Source organism: Stylophora pistillata, chromosome 3, assembly GCF_964205215.1.
Source record: "Stylophora pistillata chromosome 3, jaStyPist1.2, whole genome shotgun sequence".
Taxonomy (NCBI): domain Eukaryota; kingdom Metazoa; phylum Cnidaria; class Anthozoa; order Scleractinia; family Pocilloporidae; genus Stylophora; species Stylophora pistillata.
Window position 1 is genome coordinate 39,073,010 of NC_142521.1, and position 27,878 is coordinate 39,100,887.

Here is a 27,878-nt window from a genome sequence, read left to right on the forward strand (position 1 = left end):
ACACTGAGAGCTGAACAATCCTCAAATACCCCTGCAAATTACTCCATAGATACCTAAAACGCTGAAAAAATGAAAAAGTTTTAATTTGGGGGGTGTTATATTTTACTTGAGAGCAGATTAAAGAAAATCGACCTCGCCCATGCAAAGACCATTTCAATGTGATCTGATGTTGACTTCGATTTCCAAAACGGATGATTCATCTTACCCAAGATAAAGATGCAGAAACAGCCCTACATGAAAAGCCTATGTCTGATTCATAACAGACTTCGTGGGTAAATACTCACTGATACTGAGATAGTCGCTCCTCCTGACCTTTCCAGAAAAGAGCTAATGATTATTCTTCTAAAATTATTTTCCATAGTTTCAATTTAAAATAGGGTGACGTTCTGAAAGAGTGTGCATAAAAACTTGTCATTCAATCTATTTCAATCAAGATTTTAAATTCACATGAGCTTCAAATAATTTTTCTGACAATGCGTTTAAATATTTCGGGATCTCCTCAAAAACGTGTAAGTGTTCGCTCCCTGCATTAACTCCCACCAATTTATTATCCAGCTGGACAACCAATCCACTTACAGATGGTTGATGCACAAAGGAATTATTCCTGAAGTATCCTTCGAATACAAATTATGGTTTGGTAATATTGGGACCTTAATAGATTATTCTAATTTTTCTCAGAAGCCTTTAACATCTGCCTTGTTTAATTTGGTGGATCGCAGAAGACAGCCAACACCCCCGCATTGTGTGTGTATATACATGAATTTATCATAGGATGCTTTCTGCAAAGCTTAAAGGTTTTAGTTACGTCAATAATAAGATAAATAAAGAGACAGAAGTAAGTCTAATTAGCTACAGAAGATGAAAATGTGTCTAGAAGTTTACGAGAGAAACGTGTGAGCACACGATATCTTTGCCTTATATGTAAAACCATAAACCAGAACTGTATTCTATACTTTACTGTTTGGTTCAAACTGGACGATGGTTAAACAGACGATCGAGGAAAAGCGATTATTTTGTTATAGTTAGAGTAAAATTGAATATATAAAGAAAATACAGGAAAGTGCTGGCGAGCTTAAGTCTAAGGATGTAGAACCAGTGAATACATGAATGATGCCTAATGAGGTTTGTTCAACTCATTTTTAAACACGTCAGAGATGGAGATTAAAAGCCATGTACCTGGAGGTTCTTTTGCTTGTCAAGCTGTACAAAATCAACCTTGATGGAACATTCTGTATATTTCATGATCTTTAATTTCCCGAAGTAGACAACATTATGAACTTTATCCATGTTCACCATTCATGGGCAGATGATTTTAATTTCACAGAAGACAATTATCCTGCTGGTAAGCTTGTATATGATAATGCTGAGTTCTACCGAGTTTCTGTTTAACTCTATATGATGAGAGCTGAGCCGCCCCTAAGAAATCTGTCAATCTAAATTACTCTTCTTCGTTTAAGACTCGCTACGTATTTACAGTAATGAAGCTGGAATTTTTCCTGTGAATTCTTCAGTTGGTTACCAAATAAAGGAAACGTACAATTATATGCCGGTCCATCTGAGCCGTACACCAAGGAATGGGTTTGAATATCATCAAGAGGTAGACCCCAGAAGGAAACATTTTAAAATCAAGTCTCAGGGATTGTAAATCAAGATTTATAGATTCAGTTGATAAGAAACTTCTTTCAAAGTGTAACTTCGTAGCTATGACACAAACATTTGCAAGTGAACCTCGAAATTGCGGCGTCTCAAGGTGCTTTCCTCTCAGGCTAACCAAGTCTCCACTTGACGACTTTGATGCAATTGCTTGGTAAGACAGTAAACACACTCAGTTAACCGATTGTTTTAAAATGTAGGAAACCGGGTTTTCTCCAGTCTTCAGTCTGCTCCAGCTGAAAAGTAATCCCTTAGATTAATTTCGAGTACAGCTCTACAGATAAAAGTCATCCATGTTGAATTAATAATCGAAAGAGAAAACGTTATATTGATTTAGTCTTCGTTTCAACATGAATGGCGTTTTCGAGGAAATATAAATTGAACTGTATTTGCAACATTTTTCATCTGCCTGGAAAAATTGTCGACCTTAAAATTTTGTAAAGAAAGGCTTATTCCTTATGGAAGTTTCGACACGGTTTAATGCGCCTTGAACTTGTCAAGTTGTTTTGAGTGAAACATCATTTGTCCACGCTGGCAAAATAAAAGCAACTACCTTACTCTGGAGAAAAAAAAACTGAAGTAGAGCTATTTGATTTTGTGTTCGCCATTCTTCGTTTCATCTCAACTCGAAGCTTTGTGTTAAGTTTACAAAACGTGATAAAAAAAGCACCATGCATAAAAGAATCAAATACAAATTGGCAAAGCTACTGTCAGAATTCAACTGTAGTTGATCTCATCTACAGCAAATCTAGAAGCCCTTCTGGATACATTCAGTTGTTCTGGTTTTTGTTTTCCCTTTTCAAAATATTTTATGGCAATTTAACGTTGACAAAGGTCTCGCAAGACCTCGAAATTGTCCTTGACCAAATTAGTTTGAGGATGAAAGTTGTTGATGTATTGTCACTGTACCCAGCTTGAGCTTTCGGTAGGTTGAACTGTTTGATATATCATTTTCACTTGGTTTTGGCTATCTCAAAAACATTTAGTTTCTTTTTACTACTGATAGTGAGATTTCTTCCTTATCTATATCGATGTCTTCTCTTTCAAAACGTATCATCTTGTAAAATGTTGAACAAGGCAATGAAAGCGAAAATGTTTTTCTTCATTCTCTTTCTTGATGAACAAAAAGCCAGAATACTAACTGGACTGTTTTTATCACAGCACCGGCTAAATCTTCATTCAGTAATCTTCGTTTTGGGAAATGTACTGTTTCATTTGATCATCGATAGTCCTTGAATAGGGGTTGCAGTCTGAACTTCCCTAACATTTGTTCCTCTACGGTGGATATAACTGTTCTCCTAAATTCAGCCTTTTAGAGGCTTTACCTGTATTAAAGCATCCCATTCCCACAATGATATAAACAAGTTTGATCTTTTTTATACTCACTTTTGAAGCGTTTGGCCAACAGTTGTGCCTCTTACTTCCATAGAACATCAGTCCTTTCTTTCATCATGAGATGAGAACAAGCAGAATTAACTGGTGGAAAACGGTTTCGTCTCAGGTGAAATGTGATGATCAAAATCCTGTATTCAATACCTTTATAATAGCAAAAGCTTTACACATTGATTATTGGAAATTAAGTTGCATTAGTATATCTTGGTTTGTCGCTGGTGACCTTCATTTTCGCTGTATGGAGAGAAGGTTCAATATTGTCGGTGAAGAGTTATGACAATCGCATACTACAAAGGGCTCAGTGCAACCTCGGTTTCAAGACTACGCAGTTTGCTGCTTATGTCATTTTTCTTGCTGTTGTCTTTTTTGGCTCTGATGTATTTCACCAGCTTAGTTAACTAATTCTGTAAACCATGGAACTTGTTTAAGAGTCTTCAGTGGTGACTCGTGAAAAATAAAACAAACTTGACCCTACCAACACACAATGGCACTTTGCTAGGTTGTCGGTGCGTGAAACCTGCTTGTCTACCAAAACTGACAAAACGTTTCTGAACTGATTTTTTTCGCAAAGATGTCTGATATATGTTCTGAAAATTAGCCATTTTCATTGAGAACTTGGTAAAATATTCTAGGAAAGGAGCATCGCCGGTATACAGGTATCTTAAGCGATGTTACTATCTTCGCTGGCGCTTAGTCAACTTACTGTGAAAACCTTCCGAAGGCCGGTCACGGCCGCCATGTTAGCATCATGTAAAATGCATTTCCCTATTTCCGTAGATAGCTTCCTCTTTGACGAGAACTGCTCTTGAAAATAAGATTTTAACTCCGCAGAAAAGCGAGGGAGTTCGTTGAGATATATTTACCGCGTGTCTCCTGATAAAAAAGCAGCTAAGATGCTAATTTTTTCTTTCTTAACAGTAGAGTGCGTGGGAGGTTGCGAGCTAGTCTGATCATTTCTGGCTTTTTATTGGCCAGCGCTTGAAATTAAAATGACTGCGAAGTCGAACTTTATCTTTTAGTATAATTCCACGAATATTCAACTGACAGTCACACAGCTCAGTTCTGTAGTTCATGGATTTCAAAGGACGTTTAAAGTACTAAAATGGCGACCAAAAAAAATCTGAACGAGGCATGTCATACTGAAAGGCACAATTGTATACATTTATCATTGTAGTCGATGTGGCCTTTTACTCCAAAACAGAAAAACTTTGCAATAGTGTATCGATAGATCATTTATTCATCGCCGTTGTATTGAAAACAGTAAGTAGGGCAGAAAATGTATCACAAAAGAGGAGGGAAGTCCTCCGTTAGCGGCGCATAAAATTCGAATTATTAAACGCGAAGCATCGACAAAGCCGAGTGCTATTTTTAGTTTCCAAAAATAACTGTGTTCGATTTTCTTTTGATTATGAAAGAAAATGCTTCTTATTTGTCGAAATCCATTTTGTCTCTGTCGAAACAGCTGCACTTTAGGGACACATTTGCAATAGAGAATTCTCACCGTAGACTCCTTCAATTTTATTGCTCGATTTTCATGGGTTTTACCTCCCACGCAAGTCGCTTCAAAATAAAGAAAATGACTATATTATTTATGAGATGTGCGAGGCCCTAAAAATAGATTACAATCTGACTGATGTATTTTATTTTAGTACAAGTTGAGCCTGATTAATACTGCACCGTATGCGGCATATGTCGAAAGCAATTTTGGTGCCAAAATTTTTACAACACAAAATCTGCTTTTTCAGTCAATTTTGCACAGAGATAGCGAATACTTTCTCCAGTTTTTTTGTAATCTCTTGGAAACGGTTTAGGTTAAAATGACGGTGTTTCGACATCCACATGAAAATTTCCCGGCAATTTCCCGCCATTTTCAAGAGAAATGTCCCATTAAGAAGGAAGTGAACTTAACTTACTCACAGAAATATTGTGCAATTCCGCCAGTACTGAAATAACTTGAAACTAAATTTATATTTCTCTACAGGAATAAATTTCAGGGAATATTTCTCGGATTGCTAATGATTTTACGGCATGGAGGTCTTATTTGAACATTGGTGTCGAATTCAAACCACCAACTTGAAGACTGACAGATCGAGAAAAAAACGGCATGATACAGTGACAATTAACCAGACTAAAATAGATGAATCACCGTTTACTATGCGTGCATTTGTGTCTCTCGAGAAACGATATTCTGTACTTTTACTTTATGATGAATTCAAGCCACCTGGTCCTCTGACTAAAAATTTTGTCATCATTAAGGCTAGCAGTTACGGTGTAAAACGCCGTGAGGCTCGCGCAGGTTATTCAAAGATAACAAATTCGACAGAAATAAATGACGCAAAGCTGGAGATGACTGTTGTTAACCACAATTGACTACTTTTTTTCTTTACAATTTAATTCGCGTCCTAACTCGCGGCCGACTTGCCAAATTTTTTTTTTCTTTTGTACTCATCGTCCATAGCATACCTATACTTCAAAGGTAACAGTTTAAAAATCGTGCTACACCATCACAGACTCGGCGGTCCGCAGACGAACACTGCAGAAGACATACTCTGTATTAGATAGCGTATCGAAGAGACCTTGAAATTGATTTAAAGCGAATTGGCTAAGTCCTGTCAAGGCGAAATTATGATGACGGACTCTGCTCAACTTATTACAATCCTATGAGTACCTTGTGTTATATTTTCCCTCATCGAGAGAAAGTTTTGACGATTTCGACAATTTGAAGACGTTTTCAGTCCTCAAGTGAACAAGGTAACAACATTAAAAGCAAGGGTAAACCAGTTGGGAAAAGGGTCTGTTTACCAGTAAAGCACAAGAAAAAGATGGAGTCGTCCTTTTGCTAGTCCTTTCTTTATCCATTTTAAGACACCTATACATATATAGACCGCTTACACAGACAAAATGCAAGCGGACAGGGAGAATCAGTTTTTTTCCTTTGGTATAACTGAACAATGACTGCACGATCGACTTCCAATTTAATATTAGAATCGTGAGTTATTTACGCGCAGAGCAGCTGAAGAACACTAAATTGCAGCAGTTCGAGGTGCTTGTACATATTGAAAAATTGTCGGCAAGTTTTGCAGAGCAGTTTCTGTGGGACTGATATATGCCCTTAGTGGATTGATGGAGTTCAACGAAGAAGGGAGAAATCTCACCAGGAATGATAATTATGATACAATACCATGCACTTACTGATATATTTCCACCATTTTAACTATTCAAACGATCGCTTTGTCGTTTGTGTAGGCATTTCAAAGCTCGATAAACGTAAGGGAGAAGAGAGAGAAAATGATAATTGTGTTCAACGCAAACGGAAAGAATAGGCTAATCTTTAAAAAATGTTGCGTTTTTCATGATCGCCAGACGAAGTCAGCCCATTTTGATCGGTTCCTCTACAGAGTGAGTTACTCCCCTCTCACAGGGTGGCAAATTTTAGCAGAAGAAGTCCTAAGCAAACTGTCTTCGTAAACGTCTTCGCAAGAGACAGGAACGGCCGCGAGACTTAAATGTTTTTACGAGATGTCTGTGTATAGCAATAACGGCTTTACTTTTTTTTTCCGCAATGAGCGGCGAATAAGTGGAAGATTGTATCGTGTGTTTGAGGCGAAGTGTGACTCAGATAACTAAAATTATTCGAAGAAGTGTATCAAGAAGACGCCTCCTATAACGCATTATCAAAACGAATGGATGAATGTCTGCTTAAGACTCGAAGACTGAGATGGCCGACCAACCAGGAGAACGAACTAGAAAACGAAATTTTAATGTCTTATTCCTGGAAATAGACAAAAGCTTTGAATCTCTGGAATTTTAAGCTTGAAACCTGTCAGAATTTTGGTTATATTTGCTTTGTTCGAGGATCACAGAAATGTGCGTATCCCTTTAGATGACCAGTGCTTCCACATCCAGTCGATTTAACTGCATTGAACCATGCAGGAAGGAGCCTGTTCCCTGACAAAGCAGTAGCGTTCGCAAATTAGGTCTAGAAAATTCGAGAAAAATCTAGCAAACTCTTCAGCTTCTGTTTGTTAACACTAGCAATATTAATGCTAAATTTTGCTGCGATGATTTTTTATCGATGTCTTCAGTCAGATCACACAAATTATTCACTTGCTCAACTCGTGTGGATGGAAAATGATGGTTGCACGGTGTTATAACCATCAGGAGCATAAACACAGTCCTTTTCACGCGCAAATTTCATAGATTTTCACAACACAAAATGAAATAAATTTTGAATAAGTAATAAGACTGTTAACAAGTTTTAGTCTTAACTCAAAGCTCTGCTGGTCTATCTTTCTATCCTAGTAAATGCTAGATCACTGTGAACCCGTCTTCATTGGGAGGCCGTGTTCCGTTTATGGCCACGAATTGTGTGCTTTTGACTCACGGTTCCATGATAACTTCTGGTGTGTTTAGTTTATTGTCATTATGTAAAAGCTTCACGGTTTTCCTTTGTTTTTTGCAGCTCTGAGTACTCCACAGAATTTTCTGAAGGTAAATATGAATTTGGTGAATTAAATGCGCTGAAATCACTAAGGAAAATTCTGAGAAAACTATTCAGTTTACTAGAAAGTGCGATCCTTCCCGAAGTTTCGACTAGTATCAAGCTAGCGCTGTAAATGATATTAGATCTGCATGCATGATTAAGCTTGCAGCACATTTTAAGAATCGTATTCGTCTATGGAACAAAGTAGTGCTGCTTAAGGAAACTCTGCAAATATAAATTTCAATGCAAGCTGAGTTTTTGGTGACGAGATTTTTTCTTTAAAGCAGAAACTAAGTTTTGGTCACCTGCGAACATCATCGAGAGCACTCGCCAAAATGCAATGAATATCTATCACGATAACTCACATGCAAAGTCTTCAGCACGTACCCAATTTCTACTTACTTATGCTTAAACCGGCTTGTGTTCAGAGCGGGAAACATTTCCTGTACAAAAAGAAAAGCCTCTTGGAGTATTGTTCTTTAGCATGAAACGTTTTTCTTGCACTAACGTGCACCTTCCTCGCGGCTGTTGGACTGTAAGATGGTTGAGCTAAAATGCATACAGACTAAAAATGCGTGGGTGTTCAACCTACTCTGCCTTTTTCTCCTTAGCTGTCATATGTCAACAGAGCTTCTTAAAATACATCTGCAGCAAAGGCAAAGACGAGAAAAAACAATTTTTCTGATCTAAGCACACCAGAAGAGAGTATAAATCTACAGGCAAGTTATTGCCTCGGGCCTTTAAGGTTTCAATATAGCGAGAGATGCTTTCGAGGCACTAAAACAAACCAAATTTTTTTCTGTTTACTTGACAAACTACACCCGTTTTCTAATCCATTTCAGCCTTTTACTCGGCATATTAATTTGTTCTTGCAATTCAACTTGAGTTGCTTTTGTAAATTACGCTTATTTTGTCTCAATTTTAGCCAGCAATACAGGGCGTCCATACAAACACTTTTTTCTCTTCCGTCGTAGTCAAAATATTAAATTTTCACCTCGATCATGTTTCAATGTTTTAAACTGGCTTTATAATCATTATACAAATTTGCCTCAGGTTTTGTTAAAATACCATCGAAAGAAGAATGCAGTCTGCGTGTTTGTTTTCTCTCAGCTTAAAGTACGTGGAGACAAAATGTTTAGATTCAGATTTCATCCCAAACAACACAAGTGATAAAATACATTGCAAGTTAGGAATTTTAGCAAAAGTATTGCAGTTCCCCTTATTGCGTGTCCATCTGCGGAAAAAAGCACGGAATAAAATGTGAATCATCGACTTAAAAATTTGCATATTGTTTTGAAATGGAGGGACAACAAACAAAACGGCAGTGGGTCGAAGGGCTAAGAGAGAAGACGAGGCTTAAGGAAAACATCCTTGTTTGTCAGAGTCTTTTCCAAAACAAAAGCGCAAGAACGTGAGAAGAGGTATAAAAGTCAGTCAATTCCAAACTTCAGTACTTTTAATTGCCAAGTCCACTTTGTAAGTTGAATAGATACGCCAGCGCCTAGCAGACATGCGCACTCTAAAGATGGTCTCGACTTGAATTACTATAGTAAAATTCTTCTTTAATCAAGCGCATTTGTTTCCAGTTGAGAACATCGTTGAGTTGAGTGTATTTCTGACGCGACGAATGAAACTGTGCGGTTTTTCACATAATAACATGAACGCTAAGATTATAGCACACTCACTGACTGAGAACACATCAATTATACAAAGAATGAGGAAGGCTGACATCAAATTGGTCGATCACAGACCATGATAAGCAAGTTATGAATGAATTCTCGTGTAAATAGACAGAATTCCTAAAGCTTTTGTTTCTTTATTTTTTCTTATGAGATTCTTCTTGAGAGGGACTACTGATTAGTTTATCACGGTACACACGGTTATATGCATCCTTATTAAAATAAAGTTCATTCATTCATTTATTCATTCATGTCTCGAACGTTAGCCGTTCTTGAGAGCGAATAGATGAATAATTTTGTAGGTTGTGCGTGGTTTATACGCAGGAAACCATGGTGGGAACATGGTAACGTGAAAAACATATGAATAAATTAGCTAAATGAAAAGCGTTCGTCGATACTTTTGGGATAACACATTGATTTCAAATATGAATTTTCATACTAGATTTTTGCGGCTTTCCGAACTTCCTAGATGTAGGGAAGGGCTGCAGACTGCCATATGTTGCTTAGAGTGATTTGGGAGCGTCTAGCGACTGGTTTGATGCGCCTTTGTCATTCCTTTCGTCGTCTAGGCGACCAATTCCGAGAACCTTTGTGATTCACTCCTTTATTGTAGACTCAGTTTATCTCTGAGGAAAGCGCGCAGAAAGATATGAGTAGCGAAAAGCGTAAAAAGCATTGTATTCTCTCTCTTCCGCCTACCCGTCTTCCCCTTCGTTGCCCGCGTGTTTGACTCGTCCCATATCTCTTTCTCTTCTATCGCGCACTGAAGGACTGAGAACTTGTAAGGTAAGGTCAAAGAACAAGACTATTGTTAATACTCAAAAGCTTCACCGTACTCGATATTTGTTATAGAGACAACTGTCTTTTGTAGTTTTCTCCCAATAAATGGCAAGGAACAAAACCGTGAAGGGAGAAACGAGGACAGCAACTACTCGCCCACCCCTCCCCTAACCCAACAACAGTCAACTGATAACAAGCTGGGTGGGATAGGTGCACAGTTGCTCAGACACTGACATTGAATCCTATACGCTTAAAGTCGAAGATAGCAGTGGCCTCTGGGTAAAGTAACCATGGTAACGAGATTTCAGGAATAAAACGAAACTGCAATCTGCCAATCGGTAAACTTTATCATTGGTTATACCAAAAACGGTTAGGATTTGTTTAATCATTAACAACTCATTCACACTCGAGCTCTGTAGTAGTGGAAGTAGTGTGTGCCAGGAAGACCTGTTAAATCTGATCCGTTTGTCGTGTTTAAATCGCAGCTTGAGACTATTATTTCAAAAGCATTCAATTGGATTCAAGTGGCAAAAATGAGTCAAACCTTCTCAGTGAAGACCAGCTTATGTGTTTTTTTCTCGAGGATGGAGGCGCTTAACTTAGAAGGATTAACGAACTTTCTTGTCTAAAACTAGGAATTCTTGAATTTCGACTAAGATTAAAAATGAATCATGATTATCGAAAAGAATTCCAAAAGGCAGAAGTCGCGAGTCTCGAAGGTCAAGGGAATCTACTTCCAACCCGAATTTCTTGATTTCCACTGTTAGATTTCTTATTCATAAATGTGAAAAGGTCAACTAAGGAAAGAAACCACCCGATGCCTTTATTTTGGAACATAGAAATGTCTCTCACGTAAGAAAATTTCTCATTGAAGTGGAATTTCTAACCTCGCGACACCTACATCGTCTGTTGATGTCGAGGATAAGTGTGACGCCTCTGAATTATTGGAAAATGACTTTTCATCATTGTTCAAGAACTATGAATTTTCGCTGACCCATTTTGAAAATTAAAGTTTTTTTATAAACATTAGAACCGAGTTTCTCTCTTCTCTTGTTAATTCCTCCCCCCACTCATTACCAGGCCTTCTCTTGCCATGCGCAAGGTCAACAAAGAAATGAGAGAGGGAGAGAGAGAGAGGGAGAGAGAGAGAAAACGGAAGCGAGAAGTGGTTATTTCAGTAAACGATGTGGGGAGGCGTTAGAGTGTACAGTGGAATCTGCCCGGATCCTGAGTGCCGTACAAAACTTTATTTTCCATCTTATGCTTCCTCGAGCGTAGAATGTACGGGATGCGGGCAGCACCACGCGAAAGACAGTCTGTTAAACTTGGAAGATATCCTTGATCCAGACATTGCTCTTCGAAGTCTTCTGCGTTCAGTCTTACTTGGTCATACTTCCTCTAAGACAACACCAGATCTGGTGAAGGTCAAGGGATATTCAAACTATCACTGTAAACTCTTATCACCGCTATTAACGTACTATGGTATGGACAAACGGACCGGTGAAGGAAGACTATTGAGTGAAATGGGACAAGGAGACATCTTCGACTGCGCTCTGCTGGGCGATCGCGCATTTCAAATTGAGTTGGAACACGTTGAAACTGCAGGCTATGGAAGGGATAATACAGGATCACAGTCATATCTCGAGCAAACGCTACAGGCGATACAAGTTGTTAATGACAATGAAGAACGACTTGTCCCAGTTCATGTTGATGGAGACGGTCATTGTTTAGTTCATGCCATCTCTCGCGCTCTTGTTGGAAGAGAAATCTTCTGGCACGCGCTCAGAGCAAACCTAAAGAGGCATTTGGCAACGGAATTACACAAATACAAAGGGTTGTTTAGAGACTTTATCCATGATGACGAATGGAAGGATATCATTGCTGAGGCTGACCCCTATTTTGAACCCCCTCCAACCTCTGCCGAAGGGCTAGGTTTGAGGAATATTCATCTCTTTGGCCTTGCGAATGTGCTGCACAGACCTATCATTCTCCTTGACAGTGTCACAGGAATGCAATCTTGTGGTGATTACACAGGAATATTTCTTCCTGCTTTGATCCCCGAAGAATTGTGCAGAAGCAAAGACAAAGTGTTCAACAAACCATTGGCGGTTGCCTGGAGTAGTCCAGGACGGAACCATTTCATTCCACTTGTTGGAATAAAAGGAAAACCTTTGCCCAAGCTTCCTCATTGGTTGATTCCTAAGGCATGGGGTATACCTAATGAGATGGTTAAGAGGTATGTTGAATTTGATCAAGAGGGTCACTGTTTCATTGGTGGGGAGCGCTGCCTTCAAGAAAAATATATACAAAGACTGGTTAAAGCTATGGATGAACTTTTTGTAAAGAAAAACAATATTAGTGCGCAGCTGGTCACTGAAGTCCACCAATTTGTTTACAAACCATCTGGAATGGTGGGTGTTAAACCAGAAAGTGTTACCATGGCAGCCAAATCAGCTGTTACTGATGGTCGACTCCACCGATGTCTGTCTTGCAATGCATTATGTGAAGTACATTTTGATGTTTCCTCTGATGATCTTAAACCAGGAGGAGAACTTTATGAAATAGCTCTACAAACTCACGGACTCCTTGAGGAAGGACTTAGTTACTCCTTTCCTGCACGTGAACTGGTTTGCATTTTTGATGCAGAACGGGACTCATTGGTGGCAGTTAAACACAAGGTAGATTTGCCTCACCTTCTTGCTTCAAAACTGTTTGTTTATTCTTTCAATTTGAATTTATTGTGATAAATTAATGTTACTGTAAATGTTTAGCAAATGTTCAGAATAGAGTGGGAAACAAAGTTTGGCATCTTATAATGCACACGTAACTTCCTTGTTTTGTGTGTTGCAACCCTCTTTTATTCTGATGTTATAATACAAGATGTAAGAAAAAATGAACATGATTTTCTGACAAGGAAAAGAAAGAGAGAAGGTATTCAGGAAAGGGGGGGTCAGTCCCATCAGAAATAAACAATGTGCTCTACAGTAGGAATATAATATTTATTAAAAATTGTGATATAAAAAAATTTAAAAAAAGCCATCAGGTGGCAATGATGATGCATGTTAATGTTGCATTCACTAGCTTAATGCTGTAGGATCTGTATTCTTCTTGTAAAAATGCTTGAACATCTGGGATCAATTACAAAGTTGTTGGTAAGAGAGACAACAGCAAAGATGAAAGACAACAGAGTTTATTAATAGTTTGACCCTGAAGGGACAAACATCTTATTTCTCCTTACAATATCACCCCCTGAATCACACATTAAGGTCACGAGAAGGAAATGATCACCAACCAAGAAAGCTCTTGATTGTCAAACAAATTCTCCTTGTCACCACTATTTATATTGTATAGAGAACAGTATGGAGAATATGTATTCTGATGTTAGAGTGTAAAGGGTTCACTAATCATAACTTCACTCTCACAGAATATGACTTTGCTGGATTGCCATCTATGTCATGGCCCTTTGCGCCGAGTGAAGTCAGACGGCAGTGCAGTATATGTCAATGGCGATCGTACAACAACACCTGTGGAAGGTAACAGTCGCTGTGGGTGTGGATTCAAACATTTCTGGAATGGAAGGGAATATGAAAACATCCCAGAGAGGTACAGTAAGTCCCAATGTGCATTAAAGCTATGGGATTTATGCAGAAGTCATGTAAATGTTGTTTGTGTCTCAAAATGAAATAAGTTTGAAGTGGATTTAGTTCAAAGAAGTAATATTTTATACGGATTAAATTTTTTTATTGTGAATACTTGTTATTTGAAGTCTCCATTAGTAACTACTTATACTTCTATTTTGTCCTCATCACAAACAAATATTTTCTCAGTCCATTCAGGGCTTGACACTAACTTTTCAACTTACTAGCCAAGTGGCTAGCGACATCTTAGATGTTATGACAATTTCAGTTTGTTTATTAGCCAAACTGGCTGGTGGAAATAAAAAACCACAAGCCAAAACTGAATTTCTACTAGTCTGTGGCTAGTTGGCTACTGTTAGTGTTGAGCCCTGCCATTTTTGATATATGAATACCATAGTTATGTCTTTGGCAGTATTTTTCTATTTGTACAGTAACTGTAAGTTTGTCACATTTTGAGATGCAGCTCATGTATAACAAGGTGACATTCTGAGCAGATTGTCACCATTTTATGGTAATAACATTTGAATTTGCTCATAAAAAGAAAGTGTTGTCATACCTTTCAATCTGTTAACTCCTGTTCGTTACAAAGACAGAATTTTTCCTCACATTATCAATATAAAATAAAGCAGACAAGTAATGAAATGAAAAGATGTGTAAATTAGGGCATTATTATCAATACCAAACTCTCCTCACCAATAACAGCAATTGCATGGCAAACAGTAAGGAGAATTAGGAATCAGATCTGGGAGTTAATGGCATAAAAGGAAATGTTTTTGTGAAACTTGGGAAGACGTTATTAATTGTTTATTTATTTTTATTTATTTATTTACAAGATTTGCCGACAGGCAGGGACACTGCAACAGCCTTGCGCCAATCACTGCGTGCCCAGTAACCCACCCATCCCACCCCAGGGGAGGACATCCATCACACAGTAATCTCTTGTGTGGGAAATTAACATCTCCTACCCCTAACCCTGCAGGAGACAGGACCTCCATTTATTCGTCCCTATCCGAGAAGACTAGAATATCTAACCATTTCTTGATATTATAGAAAGGCAGCATATTCTTCTCAATTATTTTAAGACCTTTGAGTGTTGGTCCGGCCGGGGCTCGAACCCTCGACCTCCCACACAACAGTCCAGCACTCTTTCCATTGAGCTAACTGTAGTAACCTGCAGATAAGCTGCACCTTTTTTCCAAAAATCATCGCTAGAAATTGGGGGTGCAGCTTATCTGCGGGGACATTTGAAAAAGGTGTCATGAATGTTGTGTTTTTTGCATCCGATCTAATACCTGGTTACTAAGCTTCGAATGTTTTACTCGTGTTCTTGTTGTAATGCAAAAATCTAAGGTAAAACTGTGTTGAATGAAGAAATTCCTGTCAACAAACACCAGAAAAAATCAATAATAATTATCTCGAAGTTGGTAGAAATGATGTTCATCATATTGAAGTGCTAAAATTGTGGATAAGACTTTGAAGTATTTTCCATTGCAATGTTAATAGTGAGTTTACGTTTGATAAACAGTGAATGAAGAAGACTTCTCAAGACTTGACTTCGGATTTCTTTTGATTTCTTTCAAAAAAATTCATTTTCCAAAATTTGAGCTACTAAATTCAAGGTGCGGCCTCTCTGGATGCGGCTTATCTAGGGATTTTTATGGTATCCAATTACTCTAAATACAATCTTACAGTTTTTAACCAAACTATGGTGCTGGCGAGTGGCAGCTAATCACAGAACAATAAAGGCAGCCAAACCATGTTTTAGAATAACTGATCTTCCCACTGTCAGCCTTTTGTCAGAGCAAAGGGTTAAGTAGACATCTTTATTTTATACAGGATAGCCCCTTCAGTGAAGTAAACACTGGTATCAATGGAGGGTTCTGTTACCCGCCCATCCCACCCCAGGGGAGGACATCCATCACACAGTAATCTCGTGTGTGGGAAATTAACGTCTCCTGCCCCTAACCCTGGAGGAGACGGGACCTCCATTTATTCGTCCCTATCCGAGAAGACTAGAATATCTAACCATTTCTTGATGTTATAGAAAGGTAGCATATTCTTCTCAATTATTTTAAGACCCTGAGTGTTGGTCTGGCTGAGGCTCGAACCCTCGACCTCCCGCACAACAGTCCAGCACTCCATCCATTGAGCTAACCAGGAGCTGGTTAAATGCTTCAAAGCTTTAATTTAAGCAACCAACAGCTTTTTCAAAATTTCAATTTTTTCCCATTTCTCATTGATCAACATCAAACCATTACTAATTAAAAGAGATTTATTTTTTGTTGCTCTCACTGCTTTAGTTTCCCAATAAGTTTGGAGTGGAATGGCACAACAGTGAAAGAGACTGTGTTTTGGTTCCAGTATGAACAAGACCCATCTCTTAATTCCAATGTGTATGACGTTGCATCAAAGCTGGTGCAGAAACACTTTCCTGGTGAATTTGGCAGTGAGAGACTCGTACAGAAAGTAGTGGACATCATTTTGCGACAAACGGCAAGAAAGGAAGGAGAAAACAAAGGTTTGTTGTGCTGATTTGAATATAGATTCGCATCGTTAGGGTTGAGATTTAGCAGCAGTAAACTTGAGAAAACTGATCTATTTCAGTCTTTAGAAACAGGCCATCAAATGGTTTACTTAGTTCTTATTAACCGAGCGGGAGGTCTGTATGGGAGAATCTTGACCGAGGTCACCAGTACAGACTGAACGCAGTGAGGTCTGTACCAGCGACCGAGGTCAAGAATCTCCCATACAGACCAACCTCGATTGGTTAATAAGATGTTTATTATATGGCTGTGTCTTATAATGATGCCAATTTTTTATATTCTTTGTACCTCTTTTTTCTAGACCGGTCTAGATGCCGGTATAGTTGGGAAAATCTAGACCGCTTTCAATATTGATTCCAGCCAATCAAATTCGTGAATTCGGTAGTTCCCGGTCCTTGTGAGACACAGCCATATAATAAAAGTCTAAAATGACTTGTTTGTCCCTGTGTTTTTCTGGAACAAGGTTTTACCATGTTTGTTTTTGATTAACCCTCAAAGGAGCACGGCCTCTCACCGCTTCACAAAATACCTCTGGTGCAAACAATGATCAAGATGTAAGCACTGCTAGTTCCTACTCACCAAGTAAGATTATTCTAACTGGTGAGAAGAAGAAGACTCTTCATAAAGAAGAATTAACCATGAGTGACACAGAGAGAGTGATAAAGGCACGTACAGAACACCATGCTGCTGTCATGCAGAAGAGAAGAAGTGGAGAAGGAGCCAAGAAAACAGCAACCAAAGAAGCTAAAGTACAAAAACAGCAGGTATGAAATGTTACAGTAAATACTAGGATTGTGGAATGTACTTGTTTTAACACTTGCAGTAATTATACACTTTATTTAGAGAGGGTGGCACTGAATAGTTGAAGTAACTAATAAACTTGTGGCCCTCTATTTAAAAAAATTAATACTAGCAGGCAATGTATGTTGAATTCTAACATAACCATCAATAAAAACTAGGAATGTCTATCTAATAAGAAGACGAATTACGAATAAAAATAAAATGTAACTTGAGAGCAAATGATGAATCATAATTATGTTAAACTATAAAATGATGTAGTTTCTGTAGTTGTACATTAAGAAGGTTGTTTCCTTAATTGTTCTTAAAAGATTCGAATTCCTGGGTTCTAGAAGTAAGCTATTCCAAAGTTTACAGGTAGTGACTGCGAATGATCTACCGCCTTCGGTCATACAATTAAAATCTTGGGCAAATAAAATTAGTGTTACTATATCTTGTAGCATGATTTTGCAGTTCCATGCTGCTCTCCAAACATTGCCTGAGGTGCTGACAAGGAGACTTTGTTTAAAAATCAAGGGGTGCTTTAGTTGTGGATTATTCCTTTATTCTTGTGACCTGAATGAGTGATTCAGGGGTGGTATTGCCAGAAGAAATTAGATGCCATTCCCTCTTAGGGATAAAGTTGACTTTAAAATTTTCCCCAAAAGATGTAATTATAAGAAATGTTGTGTAATTATTAACCCTTTAACTCCAAGAAGTGATTAACATGTAACTTATCCCTTAATATCCATACACTATCCAGTTGACAGGTAGTAAGAATACTCAAACTTATCAGGTAGAAGTTGTTCCCTTGATTGAACACCAAATTCTTGGAACCAATTTTTAAGGAAATGTGTAGCAGCAAAAGGAGAGACTTAACAATCAGATCTTGGGAGTTCATAGGTTAATATTATCAAGATTGATGAATAGTTCACATACACATTTTTAATTCTACAGACAAGTGTCAAACCTCACCAACCTGCTCAGCAGACAAGCCCTGCCAAAGGCAATGAGACCCAAACAGCTGTGAAACGAACAGAAAAGAAAGTGCGACTGTCCACATCAGATGGAAAACAGAGCATGTTGACACTTGCCATGGACACAACTTTCAAACAGCTTCTACTTCTGATCGAGAAAGAGCTTGGTATACCTCAAACAGAGCTGCGCATTAGGTAAAGAATGTTGTTGATGATTTAAGATATTACATGTAAAGCCACACGCATAGATCCAAACTTGACTTTTTCTCAAAGCTGGCAATCACAGAATGGTCACTAAAAACAAGGGTCTGGAATTTGGAAAAAGGTTGAATTTTGATGGTTGTGAAAGAAAAAGTGTTACTTATTTTGTCATAAGCATAGGACAGAGAAGAATTCTGACTCCTCCTCAAGGAATTGAACTTCTAAGCTTTTCTGCTCCATTACTTCATCAGTGAACTTGAATGGTGAGCTTTATTACTTTACCGCATGTAGGTTTGTATGTGACAAATGTTTCTGATCCATCAGAGACTAGTCCCACTGATTCCTTATGACATAACTACACCCAGGTAGGGATTTCCATCATGTGGACTGCACCCTCCAGACATGTGCATGTACATGTACAGTATGCATGTAGCCATTCCTGTTTTTTTTTTAGACTGGTCTCTCAAATTTCTCCATTTTATCATTTGTCCCAGGTATGGATTTCCACCCCGTGAACTGCAGCCTCCAGGAGACGGTCAAGTGGATGACCCTGTTCCCTTGCAGCATGGTGACCGTGTGATGGTGGAACACTTGAAGCCTGTTGTCCCTGAGGAGCACCCTCCTGATGTTATCATGTCAGAACTGAAAACCGAGGGGGGTGAGGGAATTACACCTGTGACAAGAGAGCTTGGGGCAGAAGGAAATAGTAGCCAACAGGAACAAGGTACATGTAATGTATAACACTAACTGCCTAGCTAAACTAGCTTTAACTCCCAAGATCTGATTGCTACATATTTCCTTGTGAATTAGTTATGAGGGATTGGTGTTACTTCACAATAACAACTTATACCTGATAAATTTGAGTATTCTCATTACCTATTTGCTGGATAACTTATGGATAATATAGGGAGAAGTAATGTGTCAATCACTTCTGGGAGTGAAAAGGTCAATTTTCATTGAATTGAGTACTAGACAATTAAACACTTTTGCATGCTTTTTTTTTTTTTACATTTATTTACAGCAGACAAAAGCCTTTTACAAATCACTTCTAGAGGAGTTTGAACCCAAAGAATTTAATGTTTTCATGTCGCCCTCCAGGTATCAGGACATCACCATCAATGACAATAGTCTGCAGGAGTAGCCTGATTAATCCTTGCAACCTGATTAATCCTTGGTTTTGATTTTTGACAGAAACTGCTATTTTCAGTCTAGGTGATATCTTGATTGCTGTTTATGTGTTGCAAAATACGGTGTCTTTTTCAGGACATCACCGTCAATGACAATAGTCTGCAGGAGTAGCCTGATTAATCCTTGCAACCCCTGCCATTATATATCGTTGATTGGCAAGTCTTGTCCAATGTACTTGCTGTTAATTTAAGTCCATTCCACTCAGTGAAAAAATTATTTTCCCCATTTTCCTTAAGTCCTCATCAACCACATAGCCCTTCAGTTCTTACTGTAAAGGTGTTATCAGCGATAATTTGGTGGCCTAGCCATTTCAGCCTCTCTATTTCTACTTCAATAAGTAGCATAAATCATCTATTAAGCCCCCCTCTAATAAGCAACCCCCTCTCTAATAAGCCCCCCTCTCTAATATGCCCCCCTCTAATAAGCCACCCCCCTCTAATAAGCCACCCCCCTCTGATAAGCCACCCCCCCTCTAATAAGCCACCCCCCCCTCTAATAAGCCACCCCCCTCTAATAAGCCACCCCCTCTAATAAGCCACCCCCCTCTGATAAGCCACCCCCTCTCTAATAAGCCACCCCCCTCTAATAAGCCACCCCCTCTAAAAAGCCACCCCCCTCTAATAAGCCACTCCCCTCTAATAAGCCTGCCCCCCTCTAATAAGCCACCCCCCTCTAATAAGCCAGCCCCCCTCTAATAAGCCAGCCCCCCTCTAGTAAGCCACCCCCTCTAATAAGCCACCCCCCTCTAATAAGCCATCCCCCTCTAATAAGCCCCCTTCTCTAATAAGCCACCGCCCTCTAATAAGTCCCCCTCTCTAATAAGCCACCCCTCTCTAATAAGCCACCGCCCTCTAATAAGCCCCCCCTCTCTAATAAGCCCCCTTCTCTAATAAGCCACCGCCCTCTAATAAGCCCCCCCTCTCTAATAAGCCACCCCTCTCTAATAAGCCACCGCCCTTTACTGAGGATTTTGACTCTGCCAATTTGCTAAATGAAATAATGTAAAATGAGAACAATATCATTTTTGAATAAATACGATACATCATATCCTATTGTATCCTGGTAGGGAACATCGGGCTAAATTGATAAGCTCCCTCCCCCCTTCCCCTCTTACAAGCCACCTCCAAAGTACCTGAAATAAATAAGCTGCCTGTGGGGCTTATTAGAGGATTTACGGTACATAATTATGGGCATGTAGCATTGAACAGCACTTCCCTGATGTGAAAACTGGTCATCTTTTATCTACAATAATTGAATCTTTAGATGATACTAGATTTAGCCAAGCCTTAATGCAGAGTTCCCTCAGTCAGGTTTGATGCCAAGTTGCAATAAGACTCGTACCATAAGCAATGTATCTTTGTATTTTTTCAATGATACATGGACAATTATATAATCACCTGCAATGCAGATATACAGGACTGCAACTGTTAAACAATAGTTGTTGAACTGATGGAAATAAATAACAAAGTGTCATCAGGGCTTGACACCGACTTTTCAACTTACTAGCCAAGTGGCTAGTGACGTCTTAGATACTTTGACAATTCCAGTTAGTTTACTAGCTAGAATGGCTAGTGGAAATCAAAAACCATTAGCCAAAACTGAATTTCTACTAGTCTGTGGCTAGTTGGCTACCATTAGTGTCAAGCCCTGGTTATGTAATAGGTTTTGTCTTGTTTAAACACAAAATTCTGGGAAGGATTATTTATTAAGATAACTACCATGTTCTGTAAATCATATCTTGTATATTTAATAGGTATTCATTTTTAATTTTTTTCAGCTGAAAACAAAGCTGCCATGGCATCAGCCCTTGTGGCTCTTGGTACACTTACTGGTAGTGATATGTGGGAAGCAGCACAGAATTGTTATGAAATGTTTGACAAAGGAGGGGTTTTTTACAACAGGGTCGTCAATAAGCTGGGTCAACTAAAGCCAAATCAACATTGTACTTTACCTTTCTTTCCAAATAAGGTCAGTGATTGAGTCAAAACTACATGAACATGTATTGCAGTAAATGGCGTGAACCTGGGGGTAACATGTGAAGGTGTAATATGAAGTTATTAGGTCTAACTTACCACCATCGACTGAACACCATCGACTTACCAACCACAACATTGACTGGGACTCTGCGCAATGCCTAACCTACAGCACTGACTATTTTCAACGAATGACTCTGGAAAGCTGGTTTACTAACTTAGAACAGACTACCCTAAACAGATGTCAACAACTACCCGCTCCATACAAACGACTCATTCACGACATAAACATCACAAGCGACCGAAAAAGAACGACCTAACTTTACCGACAGATCGAAACAGACCAATCACGACCGACTTACGTCACTTGAGTCTTACAGCCAATAACATCACGGCAAAACCAACCGATCATTTCACACGAACTGGAATAAGAACATTCTACTGACAACAATCATTCACTTGACTCTGATGATGACTTCCGCAGAGGTTGTCGAAACGTCAGTCACTACCACCGACAACAGTCTTTCTCAGGACTACACTCACCCGGACGATCAGACTACACCTTCACATGAACATGTATTGTTACAATTTTGGGTCAGTGATTGTTTCAAAGCAACCATGCACCTACATCTGTACCCCTTCGCTCCCCCCCCCCCCAACCCAACATTAACCTTAACTTGTTATAAGTTGACTGTAGTTGGGTTGGGGGGGGGAGGGGTAGGTTTGCAGTTGCTCAAATACTAATGTTGGTCCAACATTTTCTTCTTATGGCCAAACTAATGCTGCTATCAGTTTTGATCAACCATTACAGGTTAAGAACAGTGCTATGTGTTTAAAAGAATGAGAGGGAGATTCTTTTTTTTTTTGTTCAATATGATTAGTTCCACCACTTACGATGTACACTGTGATACGATTACTATCACCACTTGCATTATAATTTAATTACTTAATATGCTACTTGAAATTTTTACATCTTTCAAACTACATGTAAACATATTTGAGAGGAAGATCAATACATGAGAAAGTTGAAAGATTCTGGGAGAAAAATGCTAGGTCTTCTAAGCGGGAATTTAACTCATGATTTTTGGAATAATTTTATTGGTTGTATGATTTCTAACCAGTGTGTTCAAGAGGACAAACACCTACAACATACTTGGCGTGGTTCATATTTTGACAATACCAAGGGGTTGTCTTAGTATTAGTAGTATCTTGGAGTCATCATATGTATCATACAGTTTGCTCCCAATTCACTGTATAACTCTATCTTATTAAAAAATGAAAGCAATCGGATTAAATTTAGTGAGCAGGTTATTTCTAACTGCTTTTTGCTTTTATTTTTTGTGTTTGTTTAATGGCACACACTTGTTATTTCTGTCACGAGGTTCCTTTACTTGCAGCTCAGTAGGTTACCAATGTTAAAGGGAAGGTCTTCGGAGTGATTTCTCTACATGGCACGAAGAAAATTTTCCTTGCAATGACATGTACATGCACGTCAGTGTTTTACAATTATTATCTATTTTTATCTCCTTATCAATGAAGGTGTTTGCTTACAATGCTGAAAAAGATCGACTGGACCTGTGTCTTGGTAAAAGGCACATCCAAGTTCAACCACTGGACGACGAAACATTATTGCAAGCTCACACTCGCTCAAGTCCAGCAGCACCTGTAGAGGAAAGGAGCGGTAGTAGTGGTGCAGGTGGGAAAGGTCTGTCCAGCGAGGCAAGCTTTAGTGGTGCCATTGCACCAAGGGAGACATCTCATGCTCGAATGGCATTTTCAGGCCAAGGAAGGACTCTTGCTGGAGCCCAACCAGCTCAAAAACAAACTGTCGAGGTAACTTCGATAAATCTGCCACCTTTCTCCTGGCGTAGCGCGCATTATCTCCCAATTTCTTGGACTGCTATAATTACTTATTACATTACATGATGGTTAAGTTGCATATTATGTCAAGGATTTTGAGATGCCTAGAATTTAAAGTCTATAATCAGTGTATGCCCTGCTCTCAAAATGCAGTTGGCTGTTTTTTGGGAATAGTGGCGGGTTTTAACTGCACGCCAGGCAGCCAACTCAAAGGAACGTGGACTTTGAAATTTTCATGATTAGTTACCTTTTTCGTAGACATCTCCATCAAGGATCCCGTTGACTAACCCCAGATCTTCGCAGACAAGCACATTCAGCTCTGATGCTGTGTTGGAGCAACAACAGCTGCGACCCGGGCAAGGGGAGATTGTTAAAGGTGTGAAAGAAGAAACAAATCTTCCTAATGAGGCCATGGACACCCAGGGAGGTGTGGTAAAGGAGGAAGGTGTACAAGAAATGCTTGTGGAGAGTCCTGCTGCAGGGCAGGATGCTGTCGATGTGGATCAGCCACAGGTGGAACTGGAACCCACGACACAGCCAAGGGCTGATGGAAGTGTTGAGATAGCGGTGGTGAGCATGGCGTTACCGAAAACAGATGAAGTGCGCGAGACGGTAGAGGAAGCGGAAATGACGCGCGTGACAGCTGATGAAACAGAGGCGGCACGCATTACAGAGGAGGAGAACGAAGATATGGAAACAAATCAAGATGTAAGTCACATTGAAAACGACCAAAGTAACATTGAGAATAGGGTTGATAATGTCAATGATCCCACTAATGACTCAGCAAACATTTCGGGGCAAGGAGAGGACTCCAAACTTACAGAATCTGTTTCTGAATCAATGGAAACTGATCACTTTGACTCAGAGAAATATTGCGTGACTAACCAAGGCACGACAGCTACGTCAGATAAAGCACAAGGCGAGGAGGAAATCAGACATTCAGAGCAAGATGACGCAAAAATTGACCCCATGAGTCCTGAGCCTAGCGACGTCACAATGGTGCGTGCATCGGTTGCCACGGAGATCGAGACATTGAGAGAAAATATTGACACAAGGTTTGTATCGACACCTGATGTGGCAGACAGTGACACACCTCAAGCTGCCCAGGCATTGAAAGTTCCACCATTTATTGCGCCAAATCAACCAACAGATAGTATGCAAGGTGAAACATCAGTCGCGATGAACAGTGAAACAGCTGCCGGGAAAGATGGTATTGAAGCTTCAATGCAAGAGCAAAACTCTTCGAACGATCAAGGAGTGGCTGCTAACCTTGCAGCAGATACTTAAGTAGAAAAATAACTTAGATTGTTTGTTATGATAGTAAAATAGAACAGCAGGAGTTCCCTTGGAAAGGATGAGCATTCCCGCTTAGAACTAAAAGCTCTTGGCTAAAGAAGTTAGAGCCAGATTTCTTAAAACGAGACCTATAAGGTAGGGTAGAAATCCTGAAAAAGTAGCTTTCAGTTCTTTGAATTTGCCGCGACTCTTCACTTGTCTTTGCCACTTTGCAAAAGCTTTTTCTTCTGCTCATCTCCTTTAGGAGTGTGATTTTTTTGCCAGGTTCATCTCCACAATGCTGTGTAGATGCCTTTACACGTTCATGTACATGTATACTACACACTGCTGAATTATTGCATTAATATCATAGGTGACAAATTACTCCTTAGTTTTGGCGCGAAATTTCAGCGTTAATTTTTAATTTCACATGTGAAATTACAAAATTGCAATGGTAACATCTCTTGTATCTCGATCAGAGCCAAGATGGCGTCGAGATTTAAGACGGTGACCCTTGAAGAAGTTACGAAATTAAAAGAAGCGGCCGAAAATTATTAACAGGCACGAAGAATTCGAAAGGTATTTTTTGTGAGAAAACTCAGAAAATTACGGACTTTAACAATAATCTATGCTTTAAACGAAAACTACATTCTTCTTCATGTTCTCGGTTTTCGATAGACTAAACCAGTAAAAACGATTACGATTGTGAACGTAATTTGTCACCCATGATATTAAAAGGTAATCAAATGGTTTTCTCGTGAAATTAGGAAATAATTTCACTTGCGTTTTGTCAAAATTCTCATAATTTGACAAAATGCGCTTGAAATTATTTCCTAATTTCACTCGTCGCCATTTGATTACACATACAAATTTCGATCGAAGAGGTTTTGTTCTGAGATGGTATTACTTGATATATATCTATCTCTTTATCTTACAGGTTATTCAATGCCAGCCACATAAGTTAGTATTATTGAAGGAAATAGGGACTGTATGTACAATCACGGCACGCGTCTAGAACCATCGAGAGTAATCGTTATTAACACGCTATGATAAATTCTAACATAAATCACGTAAAGCACGCGCTCCGATTGGTCACTTCAGTGTGTAGTTTTTGCTCATGGGTGTACGCTGCTGACATGAACAAATGTTTCTAAGTAAGCAAATGTTTTGCACTAAATTGGTTTTTTGTTATGTTATAAAACAAACGATTATTACCACAGCGTATACTATTGAGTTATGGATGCTCTCGGGTTTGCTAAGCACTCTTGCTCTTGTTTCGTGCTTAGCAACCTCCCGCATACGTCCATAACTCAATAGTGCACGCTGTGGTGTTTATCATTTGTTAAATATTTGTTCGAGGGGGCCCTTTCCATCCAACAAAGTCCACACCTTGAGTTGAGGGAAATTTTGACGGTCCCAGTGAACAGGTTCAAGAACTGTTAAATGATCCGTTTCAAAACAGCTGCCAAAAAGAACTAGAATCGAGAAAGAGCGCCAATGGAAAAATTTCCGCAATTTTTTAATTTCTGGAAGCAAGCAATGTACAACACATGTGTCTGAATTTTCATTAACTTTTACCGAAACATTTCCTGTTCCATTGAATTTCGAACGGGGCGCATCAAATTTTTGCTGAATGGAAAGTGCCCAAACTCTTCAAAATTTGGCCCCAGTGCTCCTCTCTTCGAAAATAAGTAATGTTCACAGGGGTTGTCAGGATCTGTTTAGACCCACACTTCTCCTCTCTCAACCTGCTTTGCAGTACGTGGAACTTGAGTCAGTGTCAATCATTCGGAGACGAAAGGACTATATTTTTAATCTTTTAGTCTTGTATGGTAGTAACGTCCAATTAATGCCAGTGGATTTATGTTATTGTGTAGTTTTTCTTTTTTTTTCAGAAGATAACCGGGACTTAGATATTGCTGTGAAAAGTCAAGCTTAGTAACTTCCGGTTTTCCAACTTTCAGTTACCAACTTACGATATTGCTGGACGGAAAGTTGAACTCTCGATCATTTAAACGAACAGTCCTTAGACAAGTCAGGGTTCACTCGGGGAGAAATTTGAAAAGGGTCAATAAAAAACAGCTTTAATACGTTGAAATTGTGCCACTATTTGATTTTAAGAGATCCGTAGTTAAACCGCTTTTTTTTGCGGATATTGGAGAGGTGTTGTATAGAGTAGTGCGATCTTCCAATCGGTGCAGTCCTGAAGCTGATGGCCCACAAGTGATAAACATGCAACTTCTCCCAGCAAACAGGTAATGAGAATGCCCAGACTTACTGTGGAAAACTTCATAAAGGCGGGAATGTATTTTCGCTTAGTTACAAAAACAGACAAGTTGGCTTGAATTAATTTTCGTGCAACTCAGTTCCTTAGTTTAGTTTATTGGCCACCGTTACGATTATAAAAGCTGACGTTTCGAGCGTTAGCCCTTCGTCGGAGCGAATAGGGAAATTGTGGGTTGTGTGTACTTTTGAAGGCAGGAAATGGAGCTACGTGATTGGTGGGAACATGGCAACGAGAAAAAACATGAATAAATTAGTGGAATGAAAAGCGTTCGTTGATACCGGTGGGATTTAGACTGCCGGTTTGAAAGATGAGCTTTTGCTCAAGAGTTTTACAGCTTTCCGTGCTACCTAAGTGTACGGAAAGACCGCAGCTTGCCATATGTTGCTTATAATGATTAGGTAAATTAAAATGTCTAGCGACTGGTTTCGATGTGTCCTTGTCATTCCTCTCCACGTCGCGAAGGTGTTCTCGAAATCGGTCACCTAGTCTTCTGCCTGTCTCGCCGATGTATATCTTTTTGCAATAAGTGCAAGTTATGCAACAGATTACATTGGCGGAGGTGGACGTGAAGTGATCGGTGCTCTTAATGGATCGTTTGGGTCCCGATATTTTCTCAGTGTTGTGAATGAAAGGACACGTTTTGCATCGTGCACTAGCGCATTTAAAAGTGCCTGGTTGGTCATTAGTCTGAAAAGAACTTATGACCAAAAAATTGCCTATGTTTTTGTCGCGTTTGAATGAAATGAGCGGAGGCTGCGAAAAGATAGTGCTTGTCTCTGAATACGGTTTTGAAGTAATTTGAAGTTTTTAAGAATGATGGATTTAACTGAGTGGTTGCGAGGGTGAAACGTGAGAGTGAATGGAATGCGGTCGGAATCTTCCTTTTGTGACGTTTGTAGTGCTGAATGTCGATCAATAAGTTGGGCGCTGTGGTAACCCGCTTGAACGACAGAATCAGGGTAACCGCGTTTATCGAAAAACTGGCACATTGACTCTGATTTGTGGAGGAGATCAGAGTCATCACTACATAAACGACGAAGTCTTAGAAACTGAGAAAAAGGAATGGAATTCTTAACGTGAGATGGATGCGAAGACGAATACAACGAGTAATTATGCTCTAGTTACCATTAGAGCTATGTGCCAAAAACGTAATCACCTCACCGAACAAATCC

The 27,878-nt window shown here is 39.3% G+C and overlaps 1 protein-coding gene and 1 long non-coding RNA gene across 3 annotated transcripts; one reads left to right on the top strand and one right to left on the bottom strand.

Annotated features, from left to right (window-relative positions):
• Positions 1-855: 855 nt before the first annotated feature.
• On the bottom strand, positions 856-8,067 carry LOC111331457 (uncharacterized). Of its 2 annotated transcripts, none has more exons than XR_015998400.1 (3): positions 7,931-8,067; positions 3,040-3,129; positions 856-1,889 (listed from the first exon to the last, which is right to left on the bottom strand). It is a non-coding gene; the product is annotated as an uncharacterized LOC111331457 (long non-coding RNA). The 2 variants fall into 2 exon arrangements; XR_015998399.1 differs by lacking the exon at positions 7,931-8,067 and adding an exon at positions 3,749-3,934.
• A 3,037-nt stretch (positions 8,068-11,104) lies between these two features.
• LOC111331436 (deubiquitinating protein VCPIP1) lies at positions 11,105-26,517 on the top strand. The gene is made up of 9 exons (XM_022936552.2): positions 11,105-12,665; positions 13,412-13,590; positions 15,926-16,143; positions 16,667-16,932; positions 17,903-18,117; positions 18,618-18,847; positions 21,089-21,279; positions 22,824-23,117; positions 23,403-26,517. The coding sequence occupies exons 1-9, from the start codon at positions 11,172-11,174 to the stop codon at positions 24,429-24,431; spliced, it is 4,116 nt and encodes a 1,371-aa protein (XP_022792287.2). The 5' UTR covers positions 11,105-11,171; the 3' UTR covers positions 24,432-26,517.
• Positions 26,518-27,878: the final 1,361 nt, after the last annotated feature.